The sequence below is a fragment of the Electrophorus electricus genome, chromosome 15 (assembly GCF_013358815.1).
Source record: "Electrophorus electricus isolate fEleEle1 chromosome 15, fEleEle1.pri, whole genome shotgun sequence".
NCBI classification, from domain to species: domain Eukaryota; kingdom Metazoa; phylum Chordata; class Actinopteri; order Gymnotiformes; family Gymnotidae; genus Electrophorus; species Electrophorus electricus.
In genome coordinates this window covers 14,744,722-14,763,591 of record NC_049549.1, presented here as the reverse complement: position 1 = coordinate 14,763,591, position 18,870 = coordinate 14,744,722, and the positions used below count along the sequence as shown (strand labels likewise).

The window sequence follows — 18,870 nt, the reverse complement described above, 5'->3', positions numbered from 1 at the left end:
TTTGGCTGGATACTGTTTTTCTATATTACACATGACATGCATGTATACTGGAACAAAGAGAGATAGGTGATGAAGAAATTATAACAACATATTTGGCTTCAGTGTGGAAAAATACATAAGAAGCAAGTAATTTTTGACAAAATCTGTTACCTGGCGTCATCATCCAGGTACCTCACCATGTTTAACAGTAAGATTCCAAACTGTTTTCACACATGCATTTATCATGTTCTCATTTTCATATTCCGATGTAATTACAGGAGTATTGATTTTATTTTTCCTGTGCAGAAACATGTTCATGTACTGGGCATACAGCTGAAATCGTGGTAGTTTCTTTTTTTAACCTATCTCTTCATTCCACCTCCTAACACCTCCTCATAATGATACCTCTTCCTGTATATTGCTTTGCCTTACTGAGCAGAAAGACGTATAGTTTTTACAAGTAAATCTCAATGAGTGAATTTCAGCATTTTCTTTCTAAAGACAATCAAAACAGGAGCCCTTACACCTAAACAAAGTAGCTCTGCGTTGAAGGTGCCATTTCATACTACCTGGTTTCCTCCATGACATTTACAAAAAGAAAGTGCCCCCATGTGTACAATTAGAGGTACTATGTACTGAAGCTGTGTTTTAGATAGTAATAGCACACACCTTTTCTGGTATTTCTTTTTTCTTTTTTTTCCATTAACCAGACAACAGTGCAATGCTGTGTGAATCTCATTTTATTCTGTGAAATGAAAAAGTGTAAATAAATGTAATTGTGACTGATGTCTTGTTGCCAGGCTCAGTCTCCCAGCTGAGCGATCTTCTGCTGCAGGACAGCTCTCGTTTCTGCACACTGCAGGTTGTCTGTGATAGTGGTGAGAAAGTGGCGTGTATTGGCCGCCTGTAAGGGAGTGCTGCTCTTGGGATACGCAGCCAGAACGGCCTCGTAGTGGGACAGGATTTCCAACGCACGCAGGAACAGGGGCTCCGCCTCTCCGGGCATCATCACCTGGACGTGCAGCGTGTGGCAGTACAGCTGAGTCAGCACGAACAGGACCTCCCGGTTGAGAGGCGCGCCACCCGCCCCGGGGCTCGCGGCGGACGGGAGGGGCAGCACGTCCTTCACAGAGTCCGTGACAACCCTCAGGGCGGCAGCGTAGAGCCGGCTCACGTGCGCCCAGCCACGCGGCGGCAGCCAGCCTTCGCAACTGAAGCCGCACAGCAGCTGGAACACGCGCAGCATCAACACCGAGAGGCGCAGGTCACACGCAAACGGGCGCAGGTCCAGGAACGGGAGGAAGTCCACGTACTCCAGGGAGTACGGCACGTGGAGCTTCTCAGAGCGCAGGAGTTCGCGGAGCACTGTCAGCAGCCTCTCCCACTCAGAGACAGCACACCAGGGCAGGGTCTGAGACAGCGCCACCAGCAAACCTTTGCTGAACATGTTCACCTCCTCCGGGTCACGCAGGTTTAGGGACAGGGCGCCCATCATCGTTTCCCGAACGCGGTCCGACAAGCAGCAGCACTCCACCCACGCCAGCAGCCCCGTGCCTTGGCCGTACTGGGGCAACTCCAAGCCAGACCACTCCTGCTCCGAAAGCTCGCACACAGCCATGAGGGAGCTGGGCACTTCATACTTGAAATGTTCTCCCCACACTTCCTTCATATGAAACCTGATGGTCCAGTCCAGTTGCTCCACTTTCCCATAGAGCCAAGAGAGAGCTCTGGACCACGTTCCAGGAGCAAGAGCCACTTGCTTGCCGACTGCCTTTCCCAGCGTAATCAAAATAGAGATGAGGAGTTCTTTCGTTTCGATGGACACACCTGGGTCACCTTGCAAAGGCTGCTCCCAGCACCTGCTGCAGTTATTCAGGAGCTGAGAGAGACAGTATAGTAGAGGGAAGGGGGAACAGTTTATTATCCAGGGAGCGGCGTCCTCCGAGATCGCATGGGCCAGAGCAGCCTGCAGAACCCGAAGGCACAGCTCAAGGCTCCGGGCGCCAGGGCCCAAGGTGACGTGAGGCAGGACAAAGGCACGCACACACTCCTCCGGCAGGAGGAAGCTGCACTTTTCTCCCGTCTGGTCAGCCGCGCTGGGCTCCATCAGGGCCGACAGGAAACGGAGGAGCTGGTCTTCCTCTTTGGGCGAAGAGAGCTTGTTCCATGCAGCGGCTCGCAGACATTCGCACAGAAGACTCCAGCCTCGCCTCGCCTCGTCCGTTCCTGCCGCCAAGCCCCTGAGGCCGGGAAGCTGCTGGAGGATCCGAGCGAGGAGCCGGTCGGCGCCGACGTTCACCACAGCCGCGCGGCAGCACCGGCGCATGGCGGCCTCGGGGTTCTGGAAGGCGACGCGAGCCACGGCGGAGATTGCCGAGCTCAGGCTGCCTTGCGCTCCTCCCTGCACGATGCAGTTGAAGGCCAGGTTGAGCTCCTCCTCGTAGCCTTTGGTCACGGCACTGGGCAGGCAGCCGTGCAAACCTCTTTGTGACATGGCAAGAACTTCAGAAAGAATGACATTCTTGTCGGTTAAAGGCAGCCGGCAGAATACGTCCACGGTAACATCCTTCAGCCTTTTAGAGTGGTTCACGTCGGCCTCGCTTTGGCATTTGGCTATAAGAGTAGACACCAATGTCATAACAAGGTCTTTCTGCTGAAATGCACCTTTGTTTCTCTCCAAGCAGCTCAGCCACTCCGTCTCACTGAAAGTGAGGCTCAGTTTGGACGCATAAAGTTTAGGAAGCTCCTGGAACCCCTGTATGTTGTTGTCAATAATGGCCGTGACTATACACTCCATTTCAGCTGAGGGACCTTCAGGCACAGTAAAAGATAAAGACGCAAGCAAATCTTTCAAAACTCCTTTCAAACTATTTACCGACTGCTCATCTTCCAGGCTTTCAGACGTCATCAGTTGCTCTAAAGACTTAAGAACTCTGCAAATGCTGTCTTTGCAGCGTACTGCCAAGACACTGGGCTCACTGGTGGGCTCCCTCAATAATCCCCTCTCTTCCCACGTACGTATTATTCCAAGTGTCATCTGCATGGCTTGGATAGACGTCATTCCGGATGGCTTGCTCCGAGCGGGAGAGAAAGTGGCAGCAAGATCTCGGTGGCACTCACGGATGGCCTGAATAAGGTCATTTCCCTCCACCAGGTTAGTTTTCCTCTGCAGGCTCACTAGCCAGACAATGTTCCGTAGTTTCACCTCCACTGGGAGGTCAGTTGCGTGGTCTAACAGATAGGAAGTATACAGCATGTCCAGACAATTGGACAGAGCAAAATGACACAGCGCCGTAGACGTCACGTACTCTTTTATGTCATTCAGTCCTTGGAACAGGATGGACACCTTGCATGCGGCGGACGCGGACGATTCCGGGTCGGGTTTAAAACGTTTAGATGCCTGCGTAGTGCAGCCAGCGAGGTTCTGGCTGACGCGGACAAGCTGGGCAGTAAAGAGCCGGTCCAGGCTGTCCTCCTCTTTCTGCCTCCCCCTCAGGAGCTCCCAGCACACGTCCAGCAGGAGCTTCACGTCCGCGTCCGTGCTCTCCACCGTGACGTATCTCGCCAGCCTTTCCAGTTCTCTGCACTGCTCAGCTTCCTGAAAGCAGAGCAGCAGCTCAACATAGGTTGTGGAGAAGCCCAGCGATTTGACCAACTCAAACAACACTGTGTGGTTGATAGAAGGGAGGCTGTTTTGAACAGCAAACAGTGGGTTTTCCATCCAACTGCGGTCAATGTCCTCCATCCTCTCCATCTCCAAAATCTTGTTCCATATAATACACAGAATCCTCTTTCTCCACTGAAGCCCGTCCTGGTTGCCTACACAAAACTGTCCACATATCTCAGCGACTGCCTGCACAACAGGACCTCCAACACGCCCCCAGTCCTCCTTCCTTAAAGCAGAGAACGGCTCCGGCTGACATAACTGACTGGCCAACAGAAATCCACCCTGCAAGATAGCGGTCTTCTCACAGCTTAGCCAGGATCCTGAACGGAAGGAAGAGAAAGCATACTTTAAGTATGTGGTATGCTTCAGAAGTGCACAACACATAACCCACAATGAACAGCAAGGCCAGGATGCACATAAACCTGCTTAAATAGTGGCAGAGAACGGATGCCCTTTACAAAAATATGTCTAGATAGCAGGCTAGCAGTTGAATACCCGGTTCTTAACTGGTTCTTTGTAAGACGTTGGTATCCAACATAGCTCCAGTGCCAGATAATCACCATGGTAGACACAGATACCGGCTAGAAAACAGCGGCAAGTGTAGAACCTCTCACCAGGCACACACTAGCTAGCCAAATTAATAATGATACACAAAACACAATTTTAAATAATTATCAATCGTATTACCTTGGTCCATTTTCGCGTCACTTGCAACTATGTAACGTCACCCGAACAAAGCAATGTCAGCTAACTACATTCTCTTAATAAACTCTTACGAGCAAGCTAGCGGACAGACGGAGCTGCTGCTTCCCAGGCACCAGAAAACTGTACAGCAATCTAACTCAGTTCTTGTCGGCATTAAAGAACTGCTCACACCGTAAAGCGTGTCACGCCGAGCGCGCCTCCCAAACGAGACCTCCGCCGTCACTTCCGCGCCGCCACGAGGAAGCTGCTCGCGTAGTTTTATTTAGCTGGCGCCCTCGTGCGTTCAGTCCGCTTCGTACAGTTGACGTGACGCCACCGTCCGGTTTCAAACACCTGTCCGATCCGGTTTCAAACACTTCTGCGGTCAGGTGCATCTGGGCAAGCTGCTCAGTGAATCGGACCTGCGCCTGGCGTGGGTTTCGCCCGGGAGCGATAAGGTCGCCACCTCCGGATAGGAGAAATGAAAGTGAAAGGAGCGCTGTATATGTGTGTGTGTATGCTTTCCTGGAGTTCTCAGAAGGACGGTGTAGATCATGATTATTGCGTTTGCTGGCGTCTTGTTTGCATTGTTATCTTCAGGTAGGTGATGTATCAAGTTAAAATTTTGAAAGATGCTGCAACTTGCACGCAGGAACACTGATATCACTTCGAACCATATTTTTGCCGTACTGACATAACAACTTATTTCAACTCTACCGGCTGCAAGCTTTACCACACCAAACTTTCTGTCCCGACTTCAGACAGAAAAGAGTTGTTTTATAACAATCTGATATGCGTTAACGTCAAATGTGTTCTCATCTTGCGGAATTAATGCGAGAGGCATGAAGTTTAGTTTCATTTTTGTCCATTCTGAACTCGTGTAACCCTACGCCAATTCTAAGCACAAACCGATCTTTGTTGTCATACACGTTTCTCTTAATATGTAACCATTTGTTTATGAATAGGTGCGTGTGGGTCTCAGTCGGTGCAAAATGTCCTGTGGCTGCCGTGTCAGTTTGTGGATGAGATAATCCGACTAAATAGTGAGGGTCACAGAGAGACCGAATATCACCACCGAGATGCAGTCCTGCAGTTCAGTAATACAGGAGACAGACCCATTAACCCCAATGCTATTACCTTTCTAGTCACCGGTGAGTCCGTAATTATCGCAGCGCCTTTAGAGTCATCACAACAGCTCAAAATTGGCATAACCTTTGTGATATATTTTAAGAATTTGGCTGAACATGTTGTTGTCCCGTTTGCTTCCTGTAGCTTCAAAGGTGGATATACGGCGCTACGTGGAAGGGGGCTGGGATGCTCTGCAGTGCGAGATCCGCAGATACAGCACTAGTGGCATCGTTGTGCGCTGGCCCGGTTTAGGTGCCCAGGAGCATGACGTGTGGTTCATCTGCGCTTTCCACCACTCTGAGGGCCGGTTCGTGATCACCACCTTCCTCAGGCACACGCTCGCAGACAGTGGCTTTACAGAGTGGATTCAGGTTGAAGACAGGCAGATTCTGACCACCTCAGGTACTTGGAATGGTCTTCATTAGGAATCAAACACACGCTCACGGTAAAGATTCGCTTGGTGAGGCGTAATTACATTCGCTTAGTTTGAATTTTGGTGGAAAATACCTTGCCTTGCTTGAGGTGGCACCGTGCCATCGACCGATATGACCCTGGAGTTCATCTTTAACATAACATTGCAGTCAGCAGTCAGCATAGCCTGCTCTCTGGCTCTCTTTGCGACAGTGGCGCTAGTAGTCCTGACACGCACGCCCAGCGTCCGAGTGGGCCTCATGAAGGACCTGACCCTACACTGTCAGTTCGCCGTGGACCACAAGCAGGCCAACGTGACGGTGGAGTGGCGTCAGCAGCGGCGTGGTGAGCGCACCAAGCTCTTCACCTACTCCAGCCGCACAGGGCAGAGTGAAGGCTCCGGCGTGTCCCTCAGGGGCCTCTCCAACGCCGGCAACGCCTCACTGAAGCTCCCCCCGACCACGCAGGCCAGTGAGGGCACCTACATGTGCTCAGTGCTCGTGCCCCCGCTCTACATCAGCCAAGACATCACCCTGAGCATTCTCGGTAACCATGACAACCGAGCGCGCACTACAGCACGCACACAAATGAAATCCGTAGAAGATTGTTTGGCAATAAACACTAGTATTACTAACGCTGGAATGGAAACGAGCTAATCCAGCATTGTTAGCCAAATTAACATTTTTAGTCGACCTATAATCAAGAAAGTAGCCATGTTTAGGATTAAGCATAGCATTCCTATGTTATTGTTATGTTATTGTTTGCTATTGTTAGTGTTATGTTCATTCTTCCACTTCACGCATCTCGTCAGAGCCGCCGCGCGTGTCAGTGAACGTGGGCTCGTCCTTGGCGTTAACCCTGGGCGCGGAGCAGAAGGTGATGTGTGACGCCGAGGGATACTACCCCCTCGACGTGACCATCGAGTGGCAGCGGGAGCGGGTGGGCTCTAGCTTCATCCCCCAGGTGCTGAAGAACGTGCTGTTTTCCAGCCACCGGAATCACCAGGATGGCACGTACTCCCTCTCTGCCTTCTTTCTACTGCAGCCCAGCCTGGAGGACTCGGGGTACAAGTACACCTGCCGGGTCTACCACAAGGCCCTGCTCACACCGGTCCGCAAGTCCTTCACCCTCAGTGTCACGGGTAAGATGCCAGAGGCTAAGCATTATTACAAAACATTGTAATGAGTTTGCATTGGTTCTGCAGGTGGGAAAAAAATCAACTGACTCGTAAAGTCCCTTCTCGGGAAACTTCTGAAAATATCATATGTTTACCACTAGATGGCAGTACAGATATGATTTTTGAAACCAGCCAGTTTGGCTGGAGAAGTTTATGTCCTGTAACATGTTGTCTTTTCCCAACATCTCAGAACCAGACACTACATGGTGGTATGTTTCAGTCCTTGGATTCATCATTTTGATGATAGTAATTCTGGTATGGCTGATGCCACAGCTAAATGATGGTAAGATTAACTATAATGTAACTGTAATGTAAGATCAATCAACTTTAATGGAACTGTTGAAAATGATCTGGTTATTCTTTATGTAATTGTTAAGCACTCATATTGCATATTAGCAATAGATGATATATAAAGCATTTGTGTAGGTCATAAGGTGTGTATTTACTCAGTGGTATTTTGAGTGTCCAAAAGTTGATTGACAAGGTTTCTTTATTAGAGCAGAAAGTTATTGGTTAGTCCAGAATTTCGTGTTATGTTTTAGAACTCATCTCCCCCTAAAGTGTTCTGATTTTGTTCCAGTTTGTTCCAGTTTGTAATTAATTACATTCATTTTTCTCTTGCAGCAAGACGACAATCAGCAAGAAAGGTAAGTGGGACATCCCGATGTAATATTAATGTACGTCACATAGTTTATGTGCCCACACTGATACTGTGTAAGAATGCGCTGGAAGGTTGGGGGAGAGGTGTTTGCCTTGTGTTTGTTCTTGGTTTACGCTGTCTGTTTACACAGTGTCTCCTGTGCACAGAGGTTCTAAGAGCTTCGCTCCATGGCAACAGACAACATCAGTCCCACCGGCTCCTTGGAGGAGCATTCCTGGAGGTGGTTGTGAAGGCCTATCTCTGATCTCATGCTTTGTGAGTTGCTTCACGCTGGATGATGGAGAGACGTGTGAGATCCTAGTGCCATCCCAGCATTCCCTGACTGCTGCAGCACCGCTGCATCCGGTCACCAATCAATGTACGTGGTCAGGGTTCGAATAGGCCTCAGAAATTATTTGTACTCTTTTATGTTGGTTGTTGCTACATCTCATAAATAGCTGTCATTTTGGAGATTTGGTAAGATATTTAAATTGGGTAGATATGTGAAAATATCGCAGACCTTAATACAGAATTATGTTTAGACTCTTAGATTGTTCCATTAATTTAATCTCTAAATAATTGAATTAATTGGGCTGTAATGATTTAAGACATACACATTACACATTTACACAGCTGTGACATCTTTGTACATTGTGTATGATTATAGAAATTAAAAAGAAAATTAAAAAATATTATTTGTGCTAATTTTCTTTTCATAGTATTTTAAGTAAATTTTAGTAAATCAATAATTAATAATGAATTCATAATTAATACTTTTTTAACAGTTTCCAAAAAAAAGTTTAGTCCAAAAAATCTTCCAGATTTGTAGATACAAAACCTTTCTGCTTCTGTGTTTGAATATTTACTCAATGCTTGTGCACTGAGGCCCTGCATATGAAACAGGAAGAACACATGTTGTGTGGGATGATGGGGTCATGGTGGTTGTGTTGTCTTCCCCTCCTTCTGAACTGTGTCACCTGACTTGCCGTCCTGGGAGGCACTGGGAGGCTGAATGCCCCCCTCTGTCTCTGGTGCAATGGTACGGCCTCCCCTGACTCCCAGCTATTAACACTTCTCTCAGGAATGGCAGCTGTTCCTCGGGGCCGCTTGGTTCACCCCCCCCCCCCCCCATGTGTCTCTCTGTCTTTTGGTCTCTCTTCACCTAAGCATTAATCACCCATCTTCACTGAAGTCCATGTTTTAAGGGGTTATTTCCTGCTACTGGAAATTCGTCCTTCTTAAGATAAACATAAGATAACAGTCAGCTTATACTGGAGTCTTATCTTTGGCGGTTTATGTTATATTGCTAAGGCATATTAGAGTAATGGTCAAGTGTTGTCAGCACTAGTCTTGAGCTGTTCTCCTATGTGCGCTCGGGCAGTGAGCAGCCTGTTAGGCAGAGGGCCGCGGGCCCTGGGGACCAGCATGCCTGTCAGGTCAGTAGTCAGCTGCGAGGCGGGTCAGCGCTCAGCCGGGCCAGGCGGCACCCTGGAAATGGTTGCTATGGGAACACAAGACTTGATTGCAGAGGCCGGCTTGCCCCCTGCTGCCTCACCCCGCTGCCTCTTTGTATTCACAAGCTGACATTTTATCCTCAATCCATAACAGTGCCTTTTCATTTTGGGCTCGCTAATGCATCGTGGAAGTTAAGAGCAAGGGATCTGAAATCCAGATCCACTCCAGTGGACTCGCCTGTGTTGTGGGGGTACTGTGTGGGGTTAGGGAGTGGGGCTGGGGTGTGGAGCTGGGGAATGGACCTGGGAGTGGGGGTAGGGGTGTGGGGGTACTGTGTGGTACTGTGTGGGGGTAGGGAGTGGGGCTAGGGTGTGGAGTTGGGGTGTGGGGCTGGGGTGTGGGGCTAGGGTGTGGGGGTACTGTGTGGGGTTAGGGAGTGGGGCTGGGGTGTGGGGCTAGGGTGTGGGAGTACTGTGTGGGGTTAGGGAGTGGGGCTGGGGTGTGGAGCTGGGGTGCGGGGGTATGGTGTTGGGTTGGGGTGTGGGGTCGGGGTGTGGCGCTGGGCAGAAGCTTGTTTCCATAGGCTGGCAGTCTGCAGCACATTGCCAGGAAGTGCACCTGTAAGCCTGCTGACATGGGTGTGACGGCTAAGGAAACCAATAATTGAATTATGGAATTATGGAATTAGTGTACCAAATGATTTTCTTTGGCAAAGCTGGAGTTTTGGAGCTTGATCATGGGAATGAGAGCAGACTTCAGGAAATAGGCTATGGCCAGCTTGGAGAGGTCGCAAATGTTCTTCATTTTGGCTTGATCCAGGCATGGGGAGTTGGGCTTGGGGTTCTATGCACGCATAATACATTTGTCCTCTTGAATTCACCAGATGCTCTAATGCTCGGCGTTTGTTTTTCTGGGTTAAAGGTGAGTTTTTCTCCTTTTCTCTTGTTTTACTTTCTTGTATGTCTCTGCCTTTCCTGAGTAGCTCTCTGCTCTTACCTGATGTGGTCGCGTGTGCATGCACGTCTCTGTGTGTTCGTGCGTGCGTGCGTGTGTGTTTACTTCTTGCATTGCACATCCTGTCCCCATGACGCTGGCTGCCAGTGTGCAGAGTCCAGTTGCAGGACATCCCCTCTTCTTTGCACAGCTAGCATGACTGCTTGAGCATCCCAGGCACGACATGCTCCCGCGTGCGCAATGCCCAGCTCGGCTATCACCCCTCCCTACAGGGGCCGTGTCAAGAACCTGTGTCTGTCTTCCCATGTCACCTGTCCGCACTTCTAGACGTTAGCGTCCAGACTCGTGACGCACGTGAACACACACCCCGCCCTGCAACCCTACGCCCCTCCCACGTCTGTCCGCATGTGTCTCTCAGCCCTTAGACCTCTAATCCTGGCCATCCGCTGCCAAGACCAGCTGCTGCAACCGGATTATTTCCTTTGGCCTGAGAAATGGTCGTCTTGATACACAGTGTGTCTTCCGAGCTCTTTGGAGGGACGGTGATGTGTGTCCACAGCAAAGGTCATGACGGGGAGGTGCAGGCTCACGTAGGGATTTTGCTTCTAAATAAGGTACTAGGTGGTCCATCCCCTGGCCGTGGTTTTATCGAGTGAAAAGGAGGAGAATGTTTAGTGTCAAGCCCACTGAACTGCACAGCTAATAAAATGCGTTAATATGTACAAGACACAAGTGCGATCCCACAGAACCATGTGTTTTGCATCAATGTGGGTAAACATCAGAACATCTGAAATATGACTCTTGTGTTGCACTGGATGCCTGTGAGTGATATTGCCACTTAAAATGATAGACTCATGCTATAGATAGATGCCGGTCCTTCAGAGATCGGAGTCTCTACGTGTGTTGAGATAAACGTATTGCTAGTGTGGTTCTGTGGTCTCCATGATAAATGTCTTGCAGTTGATCTGCACAGGGATTTAGACAGTTTACAGTGAGGGAGGTCATGGGCAAATGGGTTTAAAGCAGTATCCAATTCTGGGACTGTGAGAGTACAGTATCATGGCAACCGTTGCTTTGAGGTTGATGTTTATCAGTTTGCGTAAATAAACTCCCCAGTGTGGTACGGCAGGTTGCTCCTTTAAACCCCTGCCCAGATGGGCTTTGTGGCACAAAGGCAGATCTTGTGCCTTTCTGTCTGCTGGGGGAACCTGCAGGTTCATGCTAAATTAAATCCAACTAAAACAAAGGCGTGGTGAAAGTGCAGCGCTGAAACCAAAACACACCTTCGCACTGTCCCAGCTGAATGCGTGTTTACCTCCGTACGCCCGTGCTGCCGACTTCACGAGGCGCGTGTTCTACAGGGCTTAGCACCGACCACATATGAAGGGGCTCTTCGAGTTCTGCCATGAAAACAGTTCTGGCTTTTTCTTGCCTGTTCAGATGTTTTGAACCCCCCAGACGTGGCGGCGATCAGCAAGTCGGATCACCACGGCTCTGACGGATCACTCTTGCTTCCACACGGCTCCGTATTACTGCAGCCCTGCGCTGTAATTTAAGGGTAGCCATTTTCCACTCATCTGTTATTGCGCTGAAGTTGGATTAAGCTGCAAATTTAGAAGCTTTGAAATAAAACCCCCTAGGTCACAACTTTCCTCCACGTACACCCCGGCCCCCGACCAGTGCTATATCACTCCCGATCGCTCAGAAGATGAACAGAAACAGTTACACCTAGCAGGAATCCTGTCACTTTTGCAGGCCCGTAATCTGTTCCGCATGGCTTTTTGCCAGTTTTAGAGAAGGCAGGAGAGGTGTCGGCTCTGTTTTGGGAGTGAGTGGCGGAGTGAAAGACGGAGCGCCAGCTGAGGAGGCAAAGGTTGAGAGCAGCCCACCCCCCCGCTGTACTACTCGAGAAGGGTCATGAGGCTAAATTCCCAGGCAGTAAAGCAGGGAAAGCAGGGAGCCGGAGTGGAAAACTATGCATGGCTGCCCCCCGCGCTTTCTCCAAACGGACCCGCTGTCTTCCAGTCCACCCTCCGCGCTCATTGTTGGGAAGTGAGATCATATACGGTGCTTTATCTGGGCTGTGTGGGGACAGCACTTCTCCCTCGACCCCCTTTATTTCCTTCACTGTCTGTTTATCTTTCTGACCCTCTTTCTATTACTCAGCTTCTGATTCAGGCTCTCTCTCTCTCTCTCTCTCTCTCTCTCTCTCTCTCTCTCCCTCCCCCCTTCTCTCTCTCTCTTTACCTCTTTTTATTTGTTTGTTTATTTGTTTGTGTGGCCATCTGTTTATCTCAGCCTAAGTCTCTCTCCTCTCGCCTTATCTCTCCTTCTTTCTCAAGATTCAAGATACGAGATTCAAAGTAGCTTTATTGTAGCCTCACATCAAGAAAAATAATTACAAAAACTACAAAAAAGCAATAATTACAAAACAGGTGACAACAGTAGTGAATAAAAAATAATGTAAAATAAACATTTTGACAATATTTATTTAGTGTGAATAGTTAAAGGTGGGATATGGCGAGGTACGTGCTACCCACTGTCTCTCAAGCGGTGACTTGCTGATACCCAAGAGGGGATGAAAGCTGCACAGCAAGACTTATCTGTAATTTGTCCAATTCTCCAAGTGTTTCATTGTTTGGAATCAGCTGTTTAAATCTGTCTGTTAAAATTTTTGACAGTGAAGTGTATCTCTGACACACACTCTTTCATCTCTGAGTAGCCAGGACTTCTTATACCTGCCCTTCCTACATCCAGGATCTGGCTACTGAGCTGGTATTTGGTCTCTCTCTCTCTCTCTCTCTCTATCTCTGCTTCTCAATCTCTGTTTTTCTGCTTCCCTCTCAGTCTCTGTTCTCTCTCTCTCTCTCTCTCTCTCTCTCTCTTTCTCCATCTCTGAAGCTCTCGCTCCCTCGGACTGTGCTTTTAAACTTTTCTAAGTGTTTAGGAGAGCGCTAGAAGTCCTGGCACCAGCTCTTCTGCCACTGTTCTCTTGCCTTCTATAAGCGGTGGTATAAATCACTAACCTCAGGCTTTAGGGGAGGGGCTCTCAGTGCAGTGGCAGGGTCACTCCTGCTCCTGTGTCCATATTTCTCGTGTCTCCTCACTGGTTTAAATGCACTTGGCCCGTGTTCCCATTCAGAGCAGTGCGCTCTCTCCTTTCGCCCCCCTGGGCCCAGAGGGTGTAGCACATCCAGCCCTGAGCCACCATACTTGTCATTGGCGTAGTGGCAGGATGGGGCAAGTAACTGGCCAAGACAAAGTGTGTCCCTGCTGTGTGCTGGAGCGCTCTAATGCTGAGCTGAGAGCACTTTCCTGACATGGCTTTGTTTGACCAAAAACGAACAGCTGTTTTAAGAGCATCCTAAAAGTCCATCTTATATCTACTCTCTGACCCCCCCCCCCCCAACCCCCGCCCCCCGCCTGGCTGTCTTCTTATCTCTGCTTATCATTTAAAGAGTGACAGATACTCAGCAGGCCTCCCCCCCCAAACCCCCCCCCCCCCAACCCCCCCCCCCCCCTCCTGCTGTCATCCAGCCAGCACTGTTCTCCTTAGTACTGCGGTATAACCGCGGGAACACAAGCATCTGTTATGTTCTAAGGGACGGCCCATGAGTGTGATGAAGCAAATGGCAGCTTCGGTGCCGTGGAGCTCTAAATGTGATCTCGACTGTTTGGCTCCATTCTGCACTGATTACACTCTGTTGACGAAAAAGGATGAGTGCACTAGGACCCAGAGGTGATGCTGGAAAAGAGGCCCACAGCTTTGGGAAAGTTCGCCTGCTCCTCCCCCTGTCTACAAGGCCCCACATCACATCACGCCACCTCCCACTTGCAGAGCTGAAAAGGTCTGCTCATCTGCCGGAGCCGTCGCTTCCATTATCCGCGCCACTGCTGAACACCAGCCGCGGATCCAGACGTGCCGGGCGGGTGCTGCTCCAGGGAAGAGCTCCTGGCTGCCGCTACCGTTGGCAGGTGAGCATACGCAAGCGAGCAGGTGTTCTGATTCATCACACGCCTCAGCCACACGTTGGCTCTGAGCTCGCAGGCACGCCATGGAACCTGTCGATGGGAACGTGCATGAGCTCGGCGGAGGAAACGCTGCACTTTTCCATCTCATTCGTCACCCCCGACACCCCCGACATGTGCTACATGGTCTGTTCGTGCTCATACAAGTGGAGATTTTGCACGTACACACACAATCATGGCTGCTTACACACGCTTAGCTCAGTTCACCTGTAAAACTCCCCATGCTTCACCCAAACCCAGGCCTCTGGTTGGGAAATCGCTCACACCAGCAGGTCACTCTCACACGGGCCTTTGTGTGTGCCGTGAAGGTTCATTAAACTCCAGGAGGGAGTCGACGCTCTCACCCGTTTTTTGCAACACGCATCTCGGAGAAAGCTAAAGCAATAGTTTGGAACTTAAGAAAGGAACCTCGGCTTGGATATTCCTGGCCTGCAGTATTCATTTTTAAAATGCAGATGTCCTGGATTCCCTGTGCTTTTAGACGTCAGGCTTTCATCCGCAGTGTATAATCAGGGGCTCGCTGCCAAGATTGAGGAGGGGTTGACTTGTCAAGTATGTGGGCCAAAAGCCCTCATGATGGTCTGACAAACTGCTCACTGTCTCCATGTTAGAGAGCTACTGTATCTGCTGAACAATGCCACGAAAGGCATAAGAAAAATGTTGTTTTCTCCCGAGCAGGAAAGCGGAGACTACATCCCCCATGCTTCTTGTCCTGCTGTTGCCATGATGATGTACACTGCTAGGACAAACAGGAGAAGCTTCAGTCTTTCCAAACCACTTGTCAGCGGTCCAAGCACCCAAGTTCATCAGTTTCAGTGTGGTGGCATTAATATTTCTGATGGTTTTTAGAGTGTGTTCATGTGTGTGTGTGTGTGTGTCTGTGTGTGTGTATGTGTCTGTGTGCGCGCACGCCTTATCCTCCAGCAGATTAAGGGAGAAGATGATGTCATTCCCAGAGGGGAACTGGGTTTTAGTAGGATTTTTGCTACAGGACGGGCAGATTTCGGGAACAATTGATGGATATGACAGAGAAGACTTCTGGCTAGAGCTGCTTCAATGACATCACTTCACACTCTGCTTCCTTGAGAACCTATCATCAGCGATATATCAGTACTAGCCGAGGCTACGGAATGACGAAATGATAGTTCTCAGGAAAAACCTGTTTGTTACTGTGTCTTCACTCTCTCTCCGTGTGTGTGTGTGTGTGCGTGAGAGAGAGACAGAGAGAGAATTTGTGAGGAAACCCTGTGTGAGGGGCTTAGTGTTTGCTTTCCCTGGTGTGTTGATATGAGTTTGGACTGAGTTACCTCCCCTTCTTTTTAACAGTTTGAATGAGAATACTTTCCAGCGTGCTGTCACTCAAGTTTGGCCGGTCTTCGGTCGCACTCTCACTCAGCTCCCTGTTCCTGTGCGGGAGGCTGCGTGCTTTATTGGGGCTGAGGTTGGCGATATGCCTTTGAAAGCTGTTGTTAGAGTAATGCCTTTTGAGTCCTCTTGTTGACATGAATGTATTTTGACAGTTTTGTTGACTACAAATCTTCCTGTTTTTTTGTTTTGTTGCGTGAGGTTCAGTTTAGATTAAATGACTCCATATTTTCATTGCCTGACCATGTTTGTGAGGGTTTGGGAACTGACTCAAGGCAGTGTTGATACTGAAGCTTAAGTGAGCTTTGTGTAATCATGCGGTGGCAAGTTCTGATGTGGATGTCCTGTAATTGCGTAGATTTGTATGTGTGCTTTGTGTATGTGTGTGAGTGGTTTATTAAAAAGACCCTGTTTGTGCGCGTGTGTAAGCCGAAGCAGAGGCCAGTGTGTCATGGCACAATTGTGTGTGCTCCTCTGGAAGGCGAGGAGCAGGGCTGTAATTACGTGGAGCCAGTCCTCTCAGGAGGCCGGCTGGGCTGCGAGGGATGTGCTCCCCACCCCTGCTCTCTGGTCCCAGCACCTCACTTCCGTCTGAGCAGTCGTGCCGCACCAGCAGGGCAGCGCGGCACTTTTCAGAAGCCTGGACACCTCGCTGATCTCCCTGATGTGATGACTGCTGCACACATCCCCTGTCGCTCATGTATAATGGCTAAAGGTGAGGTTGTACAGAGAGTCTGTCTGTGCGTGCGTGTGTATGTGAGTATGGGTGTGTGTGTGTGTGTGTTTATGTGAGTGTAGGTGTGTGTGCGTGCATGTGTGAGCGTGCGTGCGTGCGTGCGTGCGCGTGCGTGTGCATGCGTGCGTGTGCGTGCGTGTGTGTGCGTGTATGTGCGTGCGTGTGTGTGCGTGTGTGTGTGTGTGTGTGTGTGTGTGTGTGTGTGTGTGTATAAGTGTGTGTGTGTGTGTGTGTGTGAGATTTTACCCAGCATCAGTGAACACCCTGCAGTTGAGATGTGCTCCGTGGTCAGAGCTCACCTCTTTCCTACATCGGACCCCTATTCCTGGCACACTGAGCCAGGCACATAATGCCAGGGCTATAATTATAAAAAGACATTTAAATCATGTTTATTGCACTCTTGTCTGCCTCTACAAACTCTCACTCTCTCACTCTCTCTCTCACTCTCTCACTCGCTCACTCATTCCCTCTCTCTCACTCTTGGCACCATGTGAACTTAATTAAATTGACTTTGATGTGTCGATGATATCACCAGCTGGCTGCCGTTCTTTTGGACATGTTTGGTCATTCGGGTTCCCATGGAAACTCTGATGTAACGATCATGAAGACTGGCTCGCAGGAACGCTGCCGTCAACTAGGTGTGGAATAAGTGGACTTTTCAAAGGCGGTTTGTCCTTCACTGTCTTGTGGATGAAGCCCAGAGGCGCTCCCATCTCCCCTCGAGAGCACGGCGGTTTTCCCTTTGCTCCGATTCTCTGTGCCGAAAGAGAAAAATGGTTTCATCTCTCAGACAGACATGATAAACACTTTTCTTGGAAGAACATGGAAGAACTCGAGAGCTTTGACCTTTGATGTGTAATTTCAGGGGCCCGGCATACAGTGCGTAGAGACTAACGTCAGCATGTGTATGCCCCAGCTGTTGAACATGGACACTGGTGTACTGTCTGGTGTGTGTTTGTGTGTGTAAAAGTGCAGTGACATCATACATATGCTCTGTGGTAAATTCGGCTACACTCATTAACGTTTACTGCCTGCCACATGCAGTACTGGGTCTCTCACTAATGGAGTGAGAGCAGAATTTGAAGCAGTTTGAAGAAATTATGATTTAAAAAAAAAAAAATGTGGGAAGGACTAAATGAACCACCATTTATGAAACTCTACTTGTGTAATTGATAAAAGATTCATGGTTGGATTCAGAGTCTACATTAAACACACCAAAGAGCAAAAATACTTCAATCGCCTGCCTGAATCTTACAATACAACAATGCAAGTTATTACTTATATTAAAAACATGAATGTTTCATTCTGATATTGTGCATATGCGCTGCACATAGCAGACAGTATGATCTGAACAGTACGTGAGTCACATTAGTTAACTTACCCAACAGGCTTCAGTGTGTTGCCTAAGACCATGACTTCATCTTGGATCTTCGTCGGCTCCTTGGAGAACCAGTTATGGTTTTGTCATGATTTTGTCCCGGTCACGTCCCCCTCCCTCATCCAGTAGCGCTCTGCATGGCAGCATTACATTGTGTGCGTCATCACCGTCATGCTTCTTAGGTGATCAGCACGTCCTCTCTGACGTGGGTCTGTGAGGTCTTGCTTGGGCCCCTCGATGATGCGGCCGATCAATGGGTGCAGTCGTGTGCACCTGAACCAGTGTGTGGGGTGGAGTGAGTGTGGGGTGGAGTGGGACCAGTGTGTGGGTGGTGGGGGGGGGGGGGAAGCCCCATGATACTCTGGATACAATAATTTATCAAATTGTCAGTGCACAATTGGGTAAGCCATGAGCTCCCTGACATCACCAGGATGGAAATGACAGTCAAAAAAACAAAAACAAAAATGGAGAATACAACAACAGGAAACATAGTGACAACTTTTCAGAACTTGGCAGATTGCAACTTTCACTTGTGTTGGTGGAAAGCGTGTCTCGGCAGCCTGAATGCCACTGCAGCAGCGTAGGAGAGGCTGTGTGTAGGGCGGCCCCCGGCGTCCTGAGAGGCGGGCCTAGCCAAGGACTGACAGCATCTCTTTTCCTGCCCAGCATGGAGGCTTCCTGCCCGATACGTGCCTGCAATGTACACACACACATCTCCGTAACGTAAAGCCTTGGAGCGAGGCCGTGTCCAGGCTGACAGCGTAGCGTTATAAATCACCTCCGCTGTCCCTCGGCCTCCAGTGTTTACTGTAAACAGAGGGCTGGAATGTGGAGTTGTTTCAGGCTGGCTTCACTGGGGAGGCTGCTTTATCCCATTAGCGCTGCAATTCACCCCTCCAAACGACCCACCCCTCCGCCCAAAACCACACACACAAACACACACACACACACACACGTCTTGCTATTCAAAGAGGAATGTTTGCCTGGTATCTGGTGCAGCTCTTCACACACACACACACATGCACACAAACGTCCCTTAATTTTAGCATGTGCTAGATTTCACGCCCCACTCCAATCCACTGTGATCCCGATACCCATCATCAAAAACAAACCGCTTTTGAAGGCAGACATGCCGCAGTACAGTGACAATACCGACGGGTTCCAGGGAGTAGTGGATCTGGAGGGTCATTAACTGCCTGTTGTTTTGGCCCTTTCTTGTCCGCTGTATTTAAATGGCCGTGGCCTATCTGGGCTCTTTGGAGTGCAA

At 49.5% G+C, this 18,870-nt stretch overlaps 2 protein-coding genes across 2 annotated transcripts; one reads left to right on the top strand and one right to left on the bottom strand.

Annotated features, from left to right (window-relative positions):
• Positions 1-701: 701 nt before the first annotated feature.
• gemin4 (gem (nuclear organelle) associated protein 4) lies at positions 702-4,555 on the bottom strand. Its single transcript, XM_026997694.2, has 2 exons — positions 4,334-4,555; positions 702-3,966 (listed from the first exon to the last, which is right to left on the bottom strand). The coding sequence occupies exons 1-2, from the start codon at positions 4,341-4,343 to the stop codon at positions 782-784; spliced, it is 3,195 nt and encodes a 1,064-aa protein (XP_026853495.2). The 5' UTR covers positions 4,344-4,555; the 3' UTR covers positions 702-781.
• Positions 4,556-4,654: 99 nt separating this feature from the next.
• Positions 4,655-8,160, top strand: LOC113569707 (tapasin-related protein-like). Its single transcript, XM_026997695.2, has 8 exons — positions 4,655-4,930; positions 5,296-5,481; positions 5,603-5,860; positions 6,083-6,415; positions 6,681-7,010; positions 7,237-7,329; positions 7,671-7,693; positions 7,854-8,160. The coding sequence occupies exons 1-8, from the start codon at positions 4,885-4,887 to the stop codon at positions 7,860-7,862; spliced, it is 1,278 nt and encodes a 425-aa protein (XP_026853496.2). The 5' UTR covers positions 4,655-4,884; the 3' UTR covers positions 7,863-8,160.
• Positions 8,161-18,870: the final 10,710 nt, after the last annotated feature.

Excerpts from the sequence above, each read along its gene's own strand:
- LOC113569707 (XM_026997695.2), top strand. The coding sequence starts at position 4,885 with ATGATTATTGCGTTTGCTGGCGTCTTGTTTGCATTGTTATCTTCAG. Across the intron at positions 6,416-6,680 it reads CATCACCCTGAGCATTCTCG|AGCCGCCGCGCGTGTCAGTG; the intron begins GTAACCATGACA and ends GCATCTCGTCAG. Across the intron at positions 7,330-7,670 it reads GATGCCACAGCTAAATGATG|CAAGACGACAATCAGCAAGA; the intron begins GTAAGATTAACT and ends TTTCTCTTGCAG.